This window comes from Balaenoptera ricei, chromosome 15 (assembly GCF_028023285.1).
Source record: "Balaenoptera ricei isolate mBalRic1 chromosome 15, mBalRic1.hap2, whole genome shotgun sequence".
Classification (NCBI taxonomy): Eukaryota; Metazoa; Chordata; class Mammalia; order Artiodactyla; family Balaenopteridae; genus Balaenoptera; species Balaenoptera ricei.
Window position 1 is genome coordinate 30,884,306 of NC_082653.1, and position 19,516 is coordinate 30,903,821.

At 55.4% G+C, this 19,516-nt stretch overlaps 1 protein-coding gene across 1 annotated transcript; it reads right to left on the minus strand.

Annotated features, from left to right (window-relative positions):
• Positions 1-1,381: 1,381 nt before the first annotated feature.
• Positions 1,382-17,558, minus strand: SIGLEC1 (sialic acid binding Ig like lectin 1). The gene is given in 20 exon segments (XM_059898061.1): positions 1,382-1,448; positions 2,443-2,545; positions 2,806-3,108; positions 3,885-4,145; positions 4,782-5,084; positions 5,405-5,656; positions 5,744-6,013; positions 6,314-6,568; positions 7,384-7,695; positions 7,856-8,116; positions 9,192-9,494; positions 9,716-9,970; positions 10,245-10,580; positions 11,616-11,873; positions 12,538-12,837; positions 14,107-14,361; positions 14,671-14,937; positions 16,261-16,557; positions 16,849-17,208; positions 17,510-17,558. Coding segments are annotated over 20 exon segments (5,067 nt in total).
• Between the last annotated feature and the right edge of the window lie 1,958 nt (positions 17,559-19,516).

The following is a 19,516-nucleotide window of genomic DNA, read 5'->3' on the forward strand; positions in this document are numbered from 1 at the left end:
CTATGCCAACTCCCCACTTCTCTTCACATTTCTCAACTCAAATCCCAGAGTGGTGGGCTCTTTGCTCCTCCCACCATCTGCCACCAGGATACCAGGGGAGTCACTAGCCCACTTGAGAACTGCTTCCCCTCAGGCACTGACTTCCCTAGGGGCATGTTATTCTTTCTTAGTGGCCCCTTGTTTGTCTTAACAGCCCCTGGTGCACAAGCTTCCAGGAAGAGAACGTGAGCTCACTTGATCATGGACAGGAATGCACTTGGAGCAGAAATAAGGATGCTGATACCATGTCTGCTCCCCACTCTCTGGGGGTGGGGGAGTGGGAATGGGGACAACTCTTCTTCCAGAGGCCAGATGTGGCACAAGATGCCTGTTCAGGCAACCCAGCTACCTGGGATTCCCTCTCCCTAGGGACCACGAAACCTTCTTGATTTCCTCAGTCTTAATGTGTGAGAGAGACTACCTCCTCCAGGAAGCCCATGACCAGAATAGACAAGGGCACACCCTGGCCTTCAGTAGATGGGCGGTGAGACAGAACGTGGCCTGCTGGCAGCATTCCCATCAATGTCAAAATCTCGGGGATGAGTCGATAGTTGGGAGCCCTTTGAATATATAATAAAAAACTACATTTCCCAGAATCCCTTGCAGCTCGGCGTGGCCATACGGCTAAATTCCAGCCAATGGGAAGTGAGTGGAAATTACCTGCGCAACTTCTGGGTTGTAACCACAATGGGAATGGGCATGCCTTTAACTTCCACTCTTCCCTCTTCTTGCTGGAGGAAGTGTGAATGCAATGGCATCATTGTGAACTTCACAATCAAAGGCAACATTTTAGGGATGGAGAACAACAAAATAGAAGGATCCAGAGCTCCAACATCTTAAACCACCATAACATACCCAGACTAGTATGGGAGAGAAAAATCAAATTCGCTCACGTTGAAGTTACTGTATTTGGTCTTGTTAGAGTAGCCTAGCTTATATTCTAGCTAGTACAGAGTGCCTTGACCAGCCTGTGATGATGTAGAAAGCTCTTCTATTCTAATTCATCTCAAATGTCCAGGGTAAGCTTGGAGGAGAAAGATGTGAAGAGGCAATGCATTGGAATATCAATGGAGAGATGAGATCCGGAGAAAAGAGAAAGAGAAATGGACATGGTCAATTCATTTCTCTTCAGAGTTCCCCAGGGTCAACACCCTTCCTGGTAGATTGATGTTCACGTCCACCTCTCACCACCCATTTTTCTTGGGGTTTGGAGCCAGGTCATAGAAAGTCAGGTGCCACAGAGCTGTTTTCATGGAGGCAGACAGGACCCAATGCTGCCTTGTTCACAGGGCCCGAGTCATCACAGATTCTGGTAACCTCCTCCCCCTGAAGGCAGGAAATGCTACAGGTCAGCTCAGGGGCAGAGCACAGGACGAGATCACAAATGTGGCTGCATCAGGATCAATGAACTTCCCACAGAGAAAACTCTGGTCACTGGAGGACTCTGGGAGTAGTCATCACCTGACCTCTAACTCTGGAGGGCAGTCCCCCAGGTCCCCAGCCTTGGGTAGGGGTCCCAAGGGGATTGGTGAGAGTGTGCATGACTGGAAATGTGGCTGGGAGCCCTGGCCCACCAAATGGATTATCTGAAGAAGGGGACACATCACAGGGGAGGAGAAACAGACTTTCACCCCTGCCCAGGTGAGGGGCGGAATCAGGAGTGGGGAAGAGAGACCCTAAAACCCAGGTGGGGTCCTGTGTTACAAGATGTGTCCTGGAAGTAGAGGTGATGCTGCTCAGTTCAGAATGTCTGCTCCAGTCATTCAGGCAGCCACGCAGCAAGCACGTGACTGCTCTGCCCCAGTCAGAATATGGCTCCCCCTGTCTTCTCAGGGGGCGCTGGGTCACTATGCTCTCTCCCTAGTCTCTGCCTAGCCCCAGACACCATCCTATAAATGAGAGTAATCTCTCGGTGCCAGCCCCGCACTGCGGGTTAGCCGAGCATTGTGTCTGCATGTGCCCACATGGTGAACGAATACCTGTGTGGTTTCCTTCTGAGAAGCCATCTCCACCGAATTTTCACCCACTCTCAGCTTATGAAAATGCCTCCTTCTGCAAGGGTAAAAGTGGACTCAGAGAGCCTCTCCCCTCCCCCGCCTGCCCCCATTCCCTTCCCCCACCCTATAAGCTTCACCCCAGACTGCTCACTACACAGAGCGCTGGGGAGATTTGTGGAGAGTAGGCTACTTTCTTCCTCCCCAGCCCTTTCTTCAGCAGTGAGAGGGCAGAGATAAGAAGAGAAGAAAACTACAGAAAGATAGATTTAGAGACGATTCTAGAAGGGCTTCCCAAATTTGGAGCAAAGAGAGGGACAGGCTAGGAAGTATGGAGCTTGTGAATTTGGTGGGAGGGACATGGGGGAAGGATGAGGTAACTCTGTCCACCTTCTAGCTCCAGACCCACCTCCAGGCGTAGCAGGCCCCCAGGCCCAGCAGTAGGAAGAGGAGGCCCGCCAGCAGCCCCAGGACCCAGAGTAGCTGCTGGAACAGATGCAGGCGGTGCAGGGCTAGAACACAGGGGTGGGGCTTAGGGGTGGCTGTGGCTCCAGGCCTCCAATGCTCCCTCCTAAGGTGACTCCCCCAAGATGAAACCTAAGTTTCACTTTCTCTCAGAAGCGTCCCCATACAAAGGAGCTTCAAGAAATCAGTCTAGACTAGACAAGCTGATTGCAGCAGAAGTGATTCAGGAAAGACCTCAGAAGGAAGCCTTTGGACCTGAGAACTGGGCCTCTGCGCAGAGTGGCCTGGGAGATAGAGCCCCCCTCACCTCTGGTTCCAAAGTAGGTGGCAGCAGAGGCAGAGCCCAGGGCATTGGAGGCAGAGCACACATATTCCCCCTGGTCACCGGGCCTCAGCTCCCTTATGTCCACCCTCAAGGCATTGGGGGTGGCTGAGACGTGGATGTGTGGCTTGGCAGGAGCAACCTGGGGCTGGCTGGAGGCCACCAGCCGACTGCCAAGGTGGATGGTCAGGCTGGCTAGGGGCTCGCTGTCCACTCGGCAGTCCAGAATGCCCTGGACGCCACCCTCGGGCTCCAGAAAAACCGTCATGGTGGGCGTCTTGGGAGGGTCTGTGGGAAGACAAGGGAGTGTGGTGATTGCAGAAACAACCACAAATTCCTCCCCTCCCTGTACCCCATGCAAGGTGACTGCTGCTCCACCCATTAAGAGGAAGAGCCTGTTTCCTCAATCCTTAAATCTGTGACTCACTTTGAAGGCAGAAGAAGTAACATTGTATGACTTCAGGGCTAGACCTCAAGGGGCCTTGCATCTTCTGCTCTCCTTGGAAAACAACCATGTGGAAAGCCCAGGCCAGCCTGCTGGATACATGTGGCCCAGCCTATAGCCAGCCCCAATTGCCAGCCATGAGGGTGAAGCCATCCTAGACCATCTAGCCTCTGTTCAGCCACTGGGCAACTGCAGCCACATGAGGTAAGACTAGCAGAACTGCACAGCTGAGCCCAGCCCAAATTTCTGACCCACAGAATTGTAAGCAAATGAAAAATGGCTGTCGTTTTAAGCACTAGGTTTTGGGGTGGCTTATTACACAGCAATAGCTTACTGATACGGTATGGGGCCCTGGTGAAGAATAAAGTAGGGGGCCAATGTTGATGAGGGCCTACTGTGTACTATCTTGTGTACTCCTCACAAGGTGAGGGGACTGACACTTTACAGAGAAGGAAGCCAAGGCAGGAATGCACAAGATCACACCAGTCACTGGGAATCCTCTGACCCAGGACTCCATTCCTGTGAAGTCCTTGTTCTTTGCAGACAGAAGAGGAGGAAGACCTGAAGTGGGTGTGTGAGATGTGGGGAGACTGGGGCAGGGGGAGGATGTCACACTCACAGAGCACCCGGAGCATGACTGGAGCAGAGGTGGTGGCCCCAGTGGGAAGTTCAGCCCGGCAGTGGTACATCCCAGCTTGGGCGAGGGCCACATGTGTGAAGGCGAGGGTGGGCACAGGCTCTGTGTGTAGTTGCCGGCCATTCCAGAACCAAGCAAAGGTAGAGTTCCCCATGGGCCCAGGGCCGCCAGGGAGGCGACAACTCAGGTTCAGCGCTGTGCCCTCAGGCACATCCAGCCCTGGCGCAGCCACCACATGCACACCTGCAGGACCAGAAGTGGTTGGGGATCTGTAGGCCTGTAGGAGCCGGAGTCTCTGGGTTGGCCTCTGTGCATGATGGGAAGGCCTGATCTGACTTGGGATCTGGATCCCCAAAGGTGGGACTGTGTCTCCCCCATGAGACTGAGAACAGGGCTATCTCTCCTCCTTGCCCCGGGGACTTCCGGGGCAAAGCTCTGCCTCCCTCTCTCATCAATTCAAGCTTTTTGATGGATGAGGCTGTGTCTTGCCCTCAGGTTGGACTCCCCAAGGTGGGGCTGCACCTTGTCCCTCAAACTGCGCTCCCTGAGGGTAGGGTTATGTCTGTCTTCCCATCCCTGGTTTCCCCAGAGCAGGTCAGTGCTCCCACCCGTAGTAGTGGCCCTGTGAGGGCAAGGTTATGTCTCCCCTGCACCCAAGCTCCCCTTGGGCATTGCCATACCTCCACGTCCCTCCCCCTCCGTAGGGAGCTCTCCAAGGGCCAGGCTGTTTCTCCCCCTCACTCTGGGCAACCCCCTCCAGGGGGAGCTGTTCCTCCCCACCAGGTCAGGCCAGCCAGCCCCCTCTTGTGGGAGCCCCACCCCTCACATGGACTCAGACCCCACAGCACCGGCACCCCTCCTGCGCCCTGGCCTGCTCACCTTCTGCCTGCAGCTGCCCCATGGTGCTGACTGAGCCCAACAAGTTGCGGGCCGTGCAGACGTAGGTGTCCTTGTCACCTGAGGGCACATCTTGCACCCGCAGCCGCAGGGCGTTGCGGGCCACCTGGACGTGGCCCGTCCCCACTGCTAAGCCGTGGACCCCGTGGCTGGTGGCCAGCACCTTGCCATCGTGGGACAGGGCCAGCTCGGCAGGTGGCTCGCTGTCCACAGTGCACTGTACCACGGCCATGGGGCTGGCCCTTGAGTCCCAGAAGGAGGACAGGACAGCGTCCCGAGGGGCATCTGCGTTGTGGGGCAGGGCAGAGTTGAGGGCTTTGCTTGGAAACCCTGTGCTATCCATTGCCCACCTGCCTGGCATTGGTGAGGCTGAAACATCTGGGAAAATGGTCACTTCTGGGAAGTGACAGCTTCTCAGGAGTCCTGTGGGCAGATTCCTCCTGACAGGGTTCACAGGACCATAAGGAATCTTCCCTCATCACCTATGTCTTTCTTTCCCCAAGTGTCTGTTCCCAGGTTCCCTGCAGTCCTATGCCCACCCACACCAGGGCCCAGAAGCACCCTCCACCCACCCTGGGCACCCCCAGCCAAGGACACTTGCTCACAGAGGACATGCAGCGCTGTGGGCCGGGAGCTGCGTGTGCCCTGGGCATCCTGGACCTGGCAGGTATAGGCGCCCGCGTGAGCCCGTGTAGCCACCGGGAACGAGAGCGAGGCAGCTGACCCCTCCTGCAGCCAACGACTATTGTGGTACCAGGCATAGTGGGTGGGTGGGCGGGCAGCAGGGTCTTCACAAGTCACTGTGACAGGGGCTCCCTCGGGCACAGTAGCCGACGGAGCCAGGGTCACCTGCACACCTGTACCAAGAAGACATGGTCAGCTGGGCTGGCCAGACACCATAACTGATCCCACCCCTGGTGGGCCTGGCTAGCGCCCTGCCTTACCCTCTAGCCGCAGCTCCAGGGACATGTTGGCCTGACCCAGAGGACTGCGGGCCGAGCAGCTGTAGAGACCCTCGTCACTGGGCCTGGGCTCCCACAGCTCCAGCCTCAGGGTGTTGGGGACAGAGGCTGTGGTCGAGGACACCAGGAGACGGCCAGCGTGGCTGAGGGCCAGCTGGGCAGGTGGGCGGCTGTCCACTGTGCACAGCACCAGGGCCAGCTGCCCGCCGCGGCTCTCCAGGAGATAGGTCAGGCGCATGCTGCGGGGTGCATCTATGGAGGCACAAAGGCATAGGAGTTCAGGGACCACAGTGGTGAGGAGGCCAGTTTGCAGGTGGCATTCTAACCAGGAGGGCCTTGGCTCCCCACCCCCAAGGGCCTCCACTTGCCCAATCTGGGGCACTGCTTCTCTGCCCCATTGACCCCAAACTCTAATGCTCCTTGTCCAGTACTCCATCAGCCAGCTCGGTACTGAGTTCCTGGGGTGGATGCCTGTGAGGCTCTGGCCATGCCCTGATCCCTGCAAGCTGTTGTTATTCCTCCCAGCTCCACCCTGCATCCAGCCACACTCACAGAGGACGTCCAGGGTGACGGGTCTGGAGAGGTGGAGTGTCTGGCCAAGGGTCAGCACGCCACAGCGGTAGGAGGCAGCATCCATGACCGTGACGTTGGGCAGGGGGATGGAGTGGACAGCACCTGGGCGCTGCTGCCCGTCTTGGTACCATGTATAGGTGAGCTGGGCCATGTGGGTAGTCCATACAAGGCAGGTCAGGTTCACCAGCTGCCCCTCCTGTACGGTGGCTTTGGGCCACACCTGCACACTCACAGCTGGGGAGAGAAGGAGGGCATGGGGACACCAGGGAATACCGAAGGCTGTGTAAAGCAAGCCACCTGTCTCCATGAGGGTGGGAAGCCCCTCGGCCTCTGGGAGACCCAGGTGACCCACCTGTAAGTGGGGCTCAGAGATGGAGCTCAGGAAATGGCTCATCATCTGTCAGCTGGTCCCAAGCAGAGTTCTCCCTGAGCCCTACAGGCCTCGCCTGCCCTGCTGTGGTTTCTCCTTGAGTGCCCCCTTTCTGATTAGTTTTATCCACTGGGCATTCATGTAAAATTCTGTTTTTAAGAAAGGTTTCCAGGGAGTTCCCTGGTGGTGCAGTGGTTAAGAATCTGCCTGCCAATGCAGGGAACACAGGTTGGAGCCCTGGTCCGGGAAGATCCCACATGCTGCGGAGCAACTAAGCCCGTGAGCCACAACTACTGAAGCCCGTGCGCGACAACTACTGAAGCCCGTGCGCCTAGAGCCCGTGCTCTGCAACAAGAGAAGCCACCGCAATGAGAAGCCCGCGCCCTGCAATGAAACGAAGAGTAGCCCCTGCTCGCTGCAACGAGAGAAAGCCTGCGCGCAGTCAATGAAGACCCAACGCAGCCAAAAATAAATAAATAAATAAATAAAAATTTTTTTAAAAATAAAAAAGGTTTTCCATGAAAACCAGGTCTGGAGACTGCTGCCCTTAAGAAGGGTGGGAATGCAGACTGTCTTATGTTCAACCCTCCTGCCTGTGCCCCAGGCTTCCAGAACCCTCTCCAACCTCCTCTTCTCTTAAAGGAGCCACCCCCACACACACTCACACCCCTACACTGACCCTGGGCATCAAAGGTGGCTGAGGCCGAGGCCTGGCCCAGGGCGTTGGTGGCCTCGCAGGTGTAAACGCCCTCATCCTCCAGCACTGCATTGTGGATCTCCAGACGCAGCGTGTTGGGGGCCACAGCCACCTGTAGCCGGGGAGAGCTGCCTGCAAGCTCCCCCACACCTTGTAGGGTAGAAGCCACGAGGAGGTCCCCGTGGAGCAGTCGTAGCTGGGCTGGAGGGTCGCTGTTCACACGGCACAGGAGGAGGCCCAGTCGCCCAGGGCCTGTGTCCATTAGGGGGATGAGTGTGGCCTGGCGAGGGGCATCTACACAAAGCAGGCAGTGGTCAGGGCCCAACCAGGGGGTCCCTCATCTAGGACTCTCTCGGAGGCAGAGCCCAGGACCAGGGGCTCGACATCTCCTTCCCCAGTCATGCCCTTGGCTCCCTCATCCCCCAGGAAACACGAACGAGATGAAAGTGCTTACAGGACACGTGGAGGCTGACAGGGACAGCCAAGTTCGTGGTGGCTGAACCTGGAGCCTGGGCTTGGCAATGGTAGGCCCCAGCTTGGCTCAAAGTTATGGCTGCAAAATGGACTGTGGCCGAGGTGGACTCCTGGAGGGGCTGACCATCCCGATACCAGCGGTATGAGGTCCCCTCCAGGACCCCTGTGGGTACCTGGCAGCTCAGGACCACAGCCTGGCCCTCTTGGAGCTCAGGCGATGGTGACACCCGGACCCAGGCTCCTGCAGGGAGAAACCAAGAGCAGGTGAGGGCCCTCCGCCATACCCTCCCACATTCTGGGACTGCATGTGTGTCCACATGAGGACTGCAAGACCCCAAGCCCGTGTCCCGGAGCCACAGCTCCCCCACCAGACCACTACTGAGGGCCCCACTGCAGTTCCATGCCTCTTCCTCTCCTGTACCTGACTCCGCTGCCCTGGTTCTGACCTAGCATTCACTGCCCACCACCTTGAGTTATGGTTTTGCTTTGTCAATAGTATTTCACCTACCAGAGGGTGAGCCTCACCTGGGCCCTCAGGTTGTGTGACCTGTAACCCCAGTGCCAGGCACAGCACCTGCACATGTTAGCTCTTGACAAATGTTGGTTTGACCCCATAAAACACTGAAATGGTAAGGATTTAGGTCATGCCAAGCGCCATTGTCCTTATCATGAGCTGGCCTCAGCATGGGTGACCAAGTGCTTGAAAGGGGAAGTTAGCAGCTGTGTAATCTTGAGTTCTTTTCAGCTCTCTCCAGCCAACTCTGCACCCAACCTCCAAGTCATGAGAGCCCAGGAACTGGGGACTGGGCAAAGGGCTGTCCCTAGTGCCCCCTGGGTCTGAGGCAGGAGGAGACCAGGGTTGGAGGAGTAAAAAGGAGAGACAGCTGGAGTGGTGATTGAGAGCCCAGACTGTACCAGGGGCCAGCACTGAATGTGCCAGGGACTAGTCACGTGACCATGAGCAAGCCCCTAAAACTCTGACCTTCAATTTCTCTGCAGAATCAAGGCCCAAGGAGAATGTTCAAAAACTGATGTTTGTCATTGTGGGAGAAAAAAATGTGTTTTTCTTTGGCCTTTGCAGCATTATTGATATTAACTTTCCTTTTTTCTGGTTTATTCACTTAGGGAGGATTATTACAGAAGAATATAGATAGATAAATGAAGAATATGAATATATTCATATGCGTGTGTATATATGTATATATATGTATATATACTCACATTTGTATATTATATATTATACATCTATACCTAAATACGCAGAGTGGCCCCCAAGGCACTTGGGTCCACCACAGCTTCAGAGGACCGACACTCACCTCGGACCTGGAAGAAGAGGGAAGTGTTGGCTGATCCCAGGACATTGGTGGCCTCGCAGCGGTAGCTGCCAGAGTCCCCCAGGCTCAAGTCTTGGACCTCTAGCTGCAGGGAGTTGGCCGTGGCTTTGGCCTGGAGGCGGCCACGGGATGAGAGCCGGGGCCGCGGGCTGGTGGCCAGGAGGTGCTCCCCATGGAACAGAGACAGCTGGGCAAGAGGGCGACTGTCCACAGTACAGATGAACACAGCCGTGTGGCCCTGGTCCACATCCAGGAGAGCTGACAGCTTTGGAGGATCTGGGGGATCTGCAGGGATAGTGGGGAGCTCAGGCCACCCCCAGCCCAGCTCACCACCTTTCACCTGCCACACTCCATCCCCCCACCCCACACACACACGCAGTTCAGTCCCGCACTTGCCCACGCCCGAGCCACGTTCTTGCCTCCCCAAACCCAACCTCAGCCCTGTTTCCCCCAGACCACCCCTTCCACCCTCCAAGGGTCCAAACCTGCCCTTGCCCATCACCCACAGAGCACACTCAGGACCACAGGGGTGGACAGCTGGGCACCAGCCTCGGTGAGGATGCGGCAGGCATACAGGGCAGCATCCTTTCTGGTCACGGGCAGCAGCGTCAGGGTCTCCAGGGGGCCCTGGGCCCACAGTGCCCCATCCCGGAACCAGGAGAAGTTGGCAGGGCCACCGGCTTCCCGGCCCACCCTGCAAGTCAGATTGGCTCCAGTGCCCTCCTGCAGCGTGTGCGATGGTGTGATGACCAGGACAGTGGCTGGAGAACAAGCAGCACAGGCCTACTGAGACAGGCCTCACCTTGATGGCTTCCCCCCAGACCCCGGTGCCAGTGGTCCAGCCTCCCTGCCTGGAGGGGGTGGGAAGGAGGCCCTCTGGGGTGCCCATGGGGCAGGGGGAGGAAAGCAAGCTCCCACTGCTGACCAAAGGTGGTTTCGCCCCATAGACCCTCCTCAGAGCTGGGGGTTGCAAAGGAATGGGGTCCCGAGTACCAGCCCCTGACCCTGAGCGACCCTTTCCCTGACCCGCCTCACCCTGGGCATTGAAGGTCGCCGAGGCAGAGGCATTGCCCAGGAGACTGCTGGCCTCGCACAGGTACATGCCCTCGTCCTCCAGCACCGGGTCTTGGATCTCTACACGCAGCAGGTTGGGGGCTCTGGTGACTTTTGTGCGTTGGGAACAGCCCCCACAGGTGCTACAGCTGCCCCCGGCTGGCAGGGAAGAGGCCACGACACAGTCCCTGTGGAGCAGCCGCAGCTGGGCCGGGGGGTCACTGTCCACACGGCACAAGAGGAGGCCTCTCCGTCCAGCCCTGGCTCCTGTGGTATCAGGGTCCAGCCGGGCGGTAAACATGGGCTGGCGTGGGGCATCTGTAGGGAGAGGAGCATGGGCACTATCTCACAGCCTCTGCCAGGGTCCCACAGGTCCACTAAAGGCTGGCTAGGCTCCCAGAACACACTGAGCAAAGGCATGCACCCAGAGCTGCCGCAAACAGCTGTGCAGGCTGTGCACGACACAAGGACAAACAGACCAGGGTGGGAAGACCTCAGCCCATGCCCCTTGTGCTAAGGTATGCCCTAGCGCTGGACTGCATCTTCCCAGAAGGAGTGCCATTTTCTAGCTTGAACAGAGGTACCATATGGGCAAGCAGCCACCTTGCATAACCTCCAGGTGCTCCTGAGCAGGCGCCTACCTCGCAATCCCTGGGTGTCTTGCTCTCTGCTTCCACTCTGCACCCCATCCCTTCCCCCAAGATCCTTCCTGCCTCTTATCTCTGATCTCCAAGCCAGCTCCTGTGAGAATAGATAATGCCTAAAATGCCCTCTTCCTAGAAGTTTCTGAAGATTGGGGCCAAAGTCCCCATGTGATCTCACCCTGAACACTAGAAAACCCCCCAGAAGCACCTGCTCTTCCTGACAGTCCCTGGACATGACTCCTGCACATGTCAGGGAAGGTGTTCTGGAAGGTAAGTATGTCCTGAACATTGGTCAGCCCCTCAAAAGCATCCACCCTTGACAGGACGCAGTCCCTGTGCGGAGAGGCTCTGTCTTCGGGTCTGCAGCTGTGAGGGCACAGCCTATGGGGTGTGTGCACATATGTGAGTACAGTGTCCCAGGGCCCAGCTCTGGAGGACAAAGTTTGGACATGGTGTCCATGATGGGTCTGAGGCTAGAGGCAGAGCCCTAATGGAACTGGGGCTGAGAAATGAGATTCCCCAGCCTCGGTCTCCAAATTTCAGTCCTGGGTGTTGAGGTCCGTGATGCCCAGGCTCGTGGCTGCCTTCCTCATCTAGACCCCAGGGCAGGACAGGGCCAGGAGAGCCTGGAGGAGGTGGGGGTGGCTGATGGACTCCAATGGGCTGATCCTCCTCACGGCAGGCAGGGGCTGGTGGGAAGGCTACTCACAGAGGACGGTGAGGACAGCAGGTGAGGAGGGCCCGCTGGTGCTATGGCCATCCTGGGCCCAACAGTGGTATGAGCCGGCATCAGTGCTGGAGGCTGCAGGGAGCAGAAGGCTGCTGCTGGGCCCCTTGAGAAGGAGGGCCCCATTCCGGTACCAGGAGAAGCGTGTGTCAGGTGTCGGGCTTAGGCTGCTCCTACAGCTCAGTGTCACTGCCTGCCCTTCTGCCACCTCTGCTGCCGGGCTGATGAGGAGGCGGGCTGCTAGCAGGAAAGGGAGAGAGGAAGGCTCAGCTCCCCTGCACGCCTGTGGTCTCATGCCACCCACTGCAGGAAGCGCCCCCGGGTTCCCCTCTCCCAACTCAATCGTAGGGAGCTCTGGGCATCGTGGCATCAGCTCTGTGAATCTCTTGATGATCTAGGAGGGTCTGGTCTTGAATGCCAATTCAGCTCTTATTGGTAGTAGCTGGCTGAAGCATGGTTGAGAAGGATTCTGAGCCAGATCCCAGGCTTATGTCAAAAACCTGGCTTGATCAATTACCTATGTCTGCCTCAGAAGGAGGGAAGGGCAGCACATGCACCAAGACCCAACTTCTCTATTTGGCCTTCTGCATCTGACTCCTAGCACGGAGTCTGCCCCAAATGTTCAATAAATAAAAAACAAATGAATGCGCATTGAAGAACCCTCCAAGCTCAGAGTCAGAATGGGTACAAAAGGAATAACTCAGCCTTCCATGTTTCCCTTTTTGCCTTGACTTCTAGGAACCTCTGAGGCTGGGATGACTGTATACCTCATATCTTTGATGTGATTTTTTTCTAGCCAGCTAGTTCAGGCCCTCAGTTGACCCCTCTGGGCTCCCAGGAGGAAGGTGCCAGAGAAGGCCTCCTCCTCCGACTCCTTCCACTAGCCTCACTGGGGCCATCTTACCATTGGCATGGAAGTCCAGAGTGGAGGACGCATTCCCAAGGGAGTTGGTGGCTAAGCACGTGTACTCCCCACTGTCAGTTGGCCCCAGGTCTCGAATCTCCAGGCGCAAGGAGTTGGGGGCAGAGGAGACACTGAAGCGTGGGCTGTGGTCACCCTCCCCGGAAGTGGAGGCCAGGATGAGGCCCCCATGTGACAACACCAGAGTAGCCATGGGCTCGCTGACCACAGAGCACTGGAGGATGCCCAGCAGCCCTGCCTGTGTCTCCAGGAAGGCAGTTAGGTCCGGGGCGAGGGGTGGGTCTGTGTGAAGATGAGGGGCAGACCTGTTACCCTCAACAGGGGCATTCCTAGATCTCCCCTTATAGCCTATGACCCCTGCACCCACTTTGTCCCATAATGCCCTGGGAAAGGGGGGGTGACCCCAGCAGCTCCTGAGTGTCTATCCCGGATTGGGCAAATCACTCTGTCATCCCAGTCAATCCTTGTGGCCACCCTGAGAATGGGGATCCAGGGACCCCACTTTAAAGGTGGGAAAACTGGCAAAGAAACCTGGCAGTGGGCAGCACTGCCCCAAATAATCAAAGTGAACACTCCCAGCAATGGGACAAACTGACCCCACGTGCCTCTTGATGTGACACAGGGAGACAGACACAGAATCACATCCACGGTGTCCCTGCCCACGTGCACTGGCTTGGTCTGCTCCATTCAGACCAACGCAAACTGAGAGCATCACAGAACAACTGGCCTGTGCTCGTTGGAGTTCAATGTCAAGGAAGACAAGGAAAGACTGAGGAGCTGTGCCAGAATGAAGGAGAATAAAGAGACTTGACGACTGAATGCAATGTAGGATCCTGGATTGAATCCTGGACCAGAAAAAAGTAATTACCATAAAGGACATTATTGGGCCAACCGGTAAAATTTAAATATGGATTGTAGATTAGACAATGGCCTTGTATCAATGTTAAGCTTCCTGACTACATACAATCATACTGTGGTTATGAGTGAGAGTGACCCTAGGAAATACATGCTGAGAAATTAAGGGGTAAAGGGGCATTATGCCTGCAACTTCAGGAATATAAATGGATGGATAGATAGATGATAGAATATGTGTGTATGTATACCTATTGAGTGCATATGTATGTATGCATGTGGATAGAGAGTGTATATGTAGAGAAAAATGTGTGCATGCATGCACACATATATGTGCATATATACATACATACATGTATATGTGTGCATGTGTGAGCACATATATACACAAACACATATAATATATAGCTAGAGAGAGAGAGGGAGAAAATCAATTTTCCAAAAATATTAACAAATGCAGAACCTAAGTTAAAGGTATATGATAATTCTTTGTTTTCTTCTTGCAACATTGTTAAAGTTTGAACTTATTTCAAAATAAAATGTTTTTTTAAATAGGAGGAAACTGAAGCCCGGGGAGGTCAAAGCCTTGACCAGATGTGAGCTCAAGGGCACCTGGGCCCAGGACCCCAACCCTTCTGCAGGGGGCTCTACTCTTTAGCCCGGCTCCCAGGTCCAGTGCCGCACCCCCCCACCACTTACAGCTGACCACCACGCTGACCGGATCAGAGCGCTTGCTGCCCTGGGCATTCTGCACCTCACAGAAGTAGAAGCCTGTATCAGCCCTGGTGGCTGAGCGCAGCTGGAGGATGCGGCTGTGAGTGTCCTCCATCAGGGCGTGGTTCTTGTACCACCTGTAGTGCAGCTCGCTGGGCGCTTCTTTAGGTGTGTTGCAGGCCAGCGTCACTGTCTGGTTCTCCAGGATGGAGCCTGCTGGGCTCACCTGGACCTCAGCCACTGTGGGGGCAACATAGGGCACACTGGGGGATACCCAGCTGACTTCCAGGCCCAAACCCTCAGGGTTGCAGCCAATCAGCCTAAATCTCTGCCCATTCTACATCATGCCCCTTCTGCAGAGGAGCCTCCTGGACTGGCCATGCATCTCTTTGCCCTGTTCACTGCCAGGGAGGTTTGCCATCTGTCTGACACAAGGCTGGGACTCCTTACCGGCATCCCAGGAGGCACCTTGGCCTGGTTTCCCTCAGCTGCCATGGCCTGGACGCCTCCCTGCCCTCTGGTCAAGACCCAGGCTCACCCAGGACTCACTGAAGACGTGGAGGCTGACAGGGGGTGAGACTGAAGAGCCCACGCCATTCCCAGCTTCACAGGTGTAGATGCCAGCATCGGCCCAGGCTGCCTGGGGCAGCTGTAGTACACGACTCTGGTCTTTGAGGTGCGTCCCATCCTTGACCCACTGCACGGAACTGACCTGAGGGTAGCTGTTATTCACCTGGCAGGCGAGTGTGACCAGATCACCTGGAAGGATGTTTCGCCCCGAAGGGCTGAGGAGGATTTTCACACCCTTGGGGGCATCTGCAAGGCATGATGGGGGGTGTCAAATATGGTGCTCAGGGAAGGCAGGGGGCATTTTTCCTCTCCTCTTTCAACCCTCTGCCTTAAAGAAGCCCACCCAGATAAATCATAAGTCCCATTAGTTCCCCCGTCCAGGGCAGGCACTGCCCCCCACCTTGTGAGGAGTCCTGATCCCTTCCTTCTCCACTGAGAGCCTGATGCTGTGATGCTTGGCCTAGCGTCCAGCCTACGCTGCCCTCTATGGCTTTCTGCCTCATGACGTGTCCATTACCTCTCTTCTACCTGTGAGTCATGGACACACTGCTTGCTTTAGTGGCTTGTGGTAGCTGTTGGCAAGGGACCAACCACCTAATGGAGAGGCCAAAGGCAGAGCCAAATTCACTCAGAATGTTTACCTCATTTGTTGAGTTACAACAAAGAAATACAGATACAATACAAAGAAACTGCACTTCTTTAAATCTTGTTCCAAAGCCTCTCTCTATGTAACTATGCTAATAAAAGCTAATATTTTCAGGAGTTCCCTGGTGGACTAGTGGTTAGGATTCTGGGCTTTCACTGTTGTGGCCCAGGTTCAATCCTGGTCAGGGAACTGAGATCCGGCAAGCTGTGAGGTGTGGTCAAAAAAAAAAAAAAGCTAATATTTTCAAGTGCTTAATCTATGTAAATATGAAAATAATAGAAGCTAATTTTTTGAGTGCTTAATAGGTACCAAGCACTCCTTTAATTTTCATAACAATCCTGTGAGATAGAAAGAATTTACTATTACCTCCACTATACAGATGAGAAAACAGAGGCTCTGAGAGGCAAGTAACTTGTCCAAAGTTTGCTCATCTAGTTGATGGCGGAGCCAGCAGCCAGCCTGATGCCTGTGTACAGCAGTCGTTCTAGAACAGGCTGCCCTGTTTTACTGTGATGGGAAGATGCATAACCAAGTGAAAACTCGGACTTCCTCCCACTGCCTCTTTGCCATGTCTGGGTGTTACCCTGGTCACGAGTATGAGTGGCCTTAGGCAGGAAAGGGGTAAACCCCTGCCTCTGTGGCAACCTCCAGGGCTGGGCTAAATCCCAGGGCCCCTGCTGCTTGACCCCCAATTCTCTGGCTTTTTGTGTCTCCTCTTCTCTGCCCAGCCCAGCTTCGGGGACTGGAGGTGGAAGGGAGCCTTTCAATGTGGCCCTTAGGGCTTAGTCGTCTCTCTCCACCTGCCCCACCCTGTGGGTCCGAGTGCAGCCTGGCTATTTCTACAGGCTGGAGAAGGGACTGTTTCCACGGGGGAGCCACAGACATGTGCTCAGTGACGAGGGCGTGGCCCCCAGCACACTCACACTGCACTTGGAGTTGAACCTCGCCCTGAGTCCTGTGGTTGGCCACCGAGAGCTGGCAGCGCAGGGTCCGGCCATGGTCCTGCCAGGACAGGACCATGTGGAGGGTCTCCAGGTGGCTGATGCCCGTGGGCTCAAGCTTCTGGAGGTTGGAGGTGACAGAGCGGGTGGGGTCCTGGCCTTGCCACTGCAGACTGACTGGCTCCTGCAGGCACGCGTAGGGAGTGGAGCAGTTGAAGTCCACCTCCATGCCCTCGCGCAGCTCAGCTGGTGAGGCAATGGTGGGCACGCTGGGCTCCTCTGAGGAAAAAGACAGGAGGCTAGGGGCTCCCCTTCACTGCACCTGAGACCTCCTGCCCTAGAAACTCCAGCCTTGGGCAGGGGGCTTCAAGGGGAAGGAGGATGCGAGGGGTTCATTGGGGGTAATTCCAGGGGGCACAGGGCTGGGGCTGGAACAGCGGCCAAGATTAGGGCTGGAACTGCGGCCAAGATTGAGGCTGGGTTTGGATTTAGGACCAGGGTTGGGTCTGTGAGCCAGTGGGGCCAGGAGCAGTCTGGGAGTCCCTTCCAGGCAGTGGCCCTGCTCCTTACCTGTCACGGTGACCACTGTGCCTGTGACGTCTGACCAGCGGTTGCCCTCACTGATCTCAAAGCGGAAGTTGTAGGAGCCCGAGTCCTCGGGCCGCAGGTCCCTCAGCAGCAGGCTGCACAACTTGTGCTCGGCACGCCCCACCAGCAGGGCACGGCCTTGGAAACGGGCCTCCACCAGCTGGGGGTTCCCGGAATGGCTCACTACCTGCCGATTGCCCGAGTAGTCATAGTACCAGATGGTTGTGATGCCGTGGGGCACCTCCACGCTGGCAGGGAAGCTGAAGATGCAGGGGATGACGAGGCAGGAACCCCTTACGCCCTGCACAGCCTGGGGACTGGAGACGCCCCATGAGGTCAGGCCTGAGTTGGGGGGCAGGACAGGGAGGAGTGTGATGCAGGCCTGGGGTCACTGCAGAGCCCCATGCTCTGCCCCACAGAAGGTGCCCCAGATGTGCCCCCAAGCTCTACCTTGCCCCCAGCAATGCAGCCCCTCTGGGCACCCCAAAGAGGGTCACTGTTCCCTGTCACTGCCTTCCCATGCCCTCCTTCAAAGTCAGCAGCTAAACCTGTGACCAGACACAGTCCAGTCTGCCCAGGCCAATAGAGGGCTGGACTCACTGAGGCCAGGCCCTATAAGAAGGAAAAGGCCAGCGAAGCTTACCTGCTGGGATGGATGAGGCCAGGAGGAGGAACTGGAGCGGGAAGTCCATAGCAGGTTCTCACGCTGGTTCTGGTGCCTAAGAGGGTGGTGTTCACTGTGCTGGCTGGGCACACAGAGGCCTCCTGGGGAACCTCAGTCTCAGAGCCTGCTGGGAGCCCAGCCCTGTTTCCTCACACGCTATGCTGGCCAACCCAGTGAGAGGGCAGGGCAGCTGCCACTGGGAGACAGGAGCCCGTGTTCCCAGCTCAGGCTGTACCCAGGAATGCCCTCGCTTGGTGGCATGCCCCAGAAAGTCCTCTGTCTGTCTCTTGGCCCCGCCCTAAGTTCTGCTTTCCCAGGCCCCTCAAGGATGAACAGCTGTTTCTTCCTTTCCCCCACTTCCCTGCCCCCTCCCTGCCACCCAAGTCACCAGGAACTGGAGCCCAGAAAGGCCCAGTGACTTACTCCAAGGCATCCAGCAAAAATGATGGTTTCTTATTTTAGACTTGTCTCCCTACCACCAGCCTTACCAGCTATAGACCATAATGGGGCTTGACTGAGCACTTACAAAAGTGCAGCCTTTAAGAGTCACTCCCCTGCTCAAAAGCCTTCTGTGGCTCCCCATTGCCCGTGAGATGTGGTTCCCCATACAACCCTGAAAGCTCTTCCTTTCCTACTCCCAGCTCTGCCCCCATTTCCTGCTCCCCCTGGGGCCACCCTGGAACCAGTTCCCACCGTGGGGCCAATCCTGTCTGCCCATGAGCTCTCCAGCTGACCAGCTCTGGCCTCACCACAAATGATCTTTGCCTGCTGAAATCTTATTCCGTCTCCAAGGTGGCTTCTAGCTGAAACCTCCCCTTTGGGGTCTCTAGCCACTCCAGAGCCATCTCTGTGCTTGCCTTGTCCTTGGTAGCTGTGAGCACCCATTTCTCAGGACCTGGGACTGAGGACATGTGTCCTGCAGCAGAGCAGAGCCCCCCGGCAGTAGTGGGCAAGAGAAGGGTGTGGGCCTTGGTGGTTTAGAGTTGGTGGCAGGGCAAGTCTAGGTGTGACAGGGGTCACAAGGACCCTGCCCAACATATATCCTACAAACAGGAGTTAAATGCCTACTGTATACCATGCACAAGAAGGCAGACCCTCTGCCATAGAGTGCCCCTGGTGGAGATGGGGGCTCTAAGAGGTGCAACAGATATGAATCCAAAGGGGAGAGATGCCAGAAACACATATAACTGAAACTATAAAACTGTTAGAAGAAAATGGGTGAAAATCTTCATGACCTAATAACAGGCAATGATTTCTTAAGTATGACACCAAAAGCACAAGCAACAAAAGAAAAAATAGATAAATTGAATTTGATCAAAATGAAAACTTTTTTGCATCAAAGGACACTATCAAGAGAGAGAAAAGTCAACCCACAGAATGGGAGAAAATATGTGCAAATCATATAGGTGATAAGGGATTAACATCTGGAATATATAAAGAATTCCTACAATTCAAGGACAACCCCCCCCACACCGAACATCCCAAATTCAAAAAAATGAGCTAAAGACTTGTATAGACATTTCTCCAAAGATGATATACGAATGGCCAATAAACCCATGAAAAGATGCATCAACATCATTAGTCATTAGGGAAATGCAAATCAAAACCACAATAAGCTACCACTTCACACTGTAAACAAACAAACAAAACCAGAAAATAACAAATGTTGGCAAGGCTGTGGAGTAATTGGAAGCTTCATGTACTGTTGGTGGAAATGTAAAATTGTGCAGCCCCTCTGGAAAACAGTTTTGTGTTTCCTCAAAAAGTCAGACATAGATTACCATATGATCTAGCAACTCCACCCCTAGTTATATACCCAAAAGAATCGAAAACAGGGGCTTAAACAGTTACTTGCACACATGTTCATAGCAGAGTTATTCATAATAGCCAAAAAGTAGAAGCAACCCAAGTGTCCATCAGCAGATCAATGTGGTATATCCATACAACAGAATAGTATTCAGCCATAGGAAGGAATGAAATTCTGAC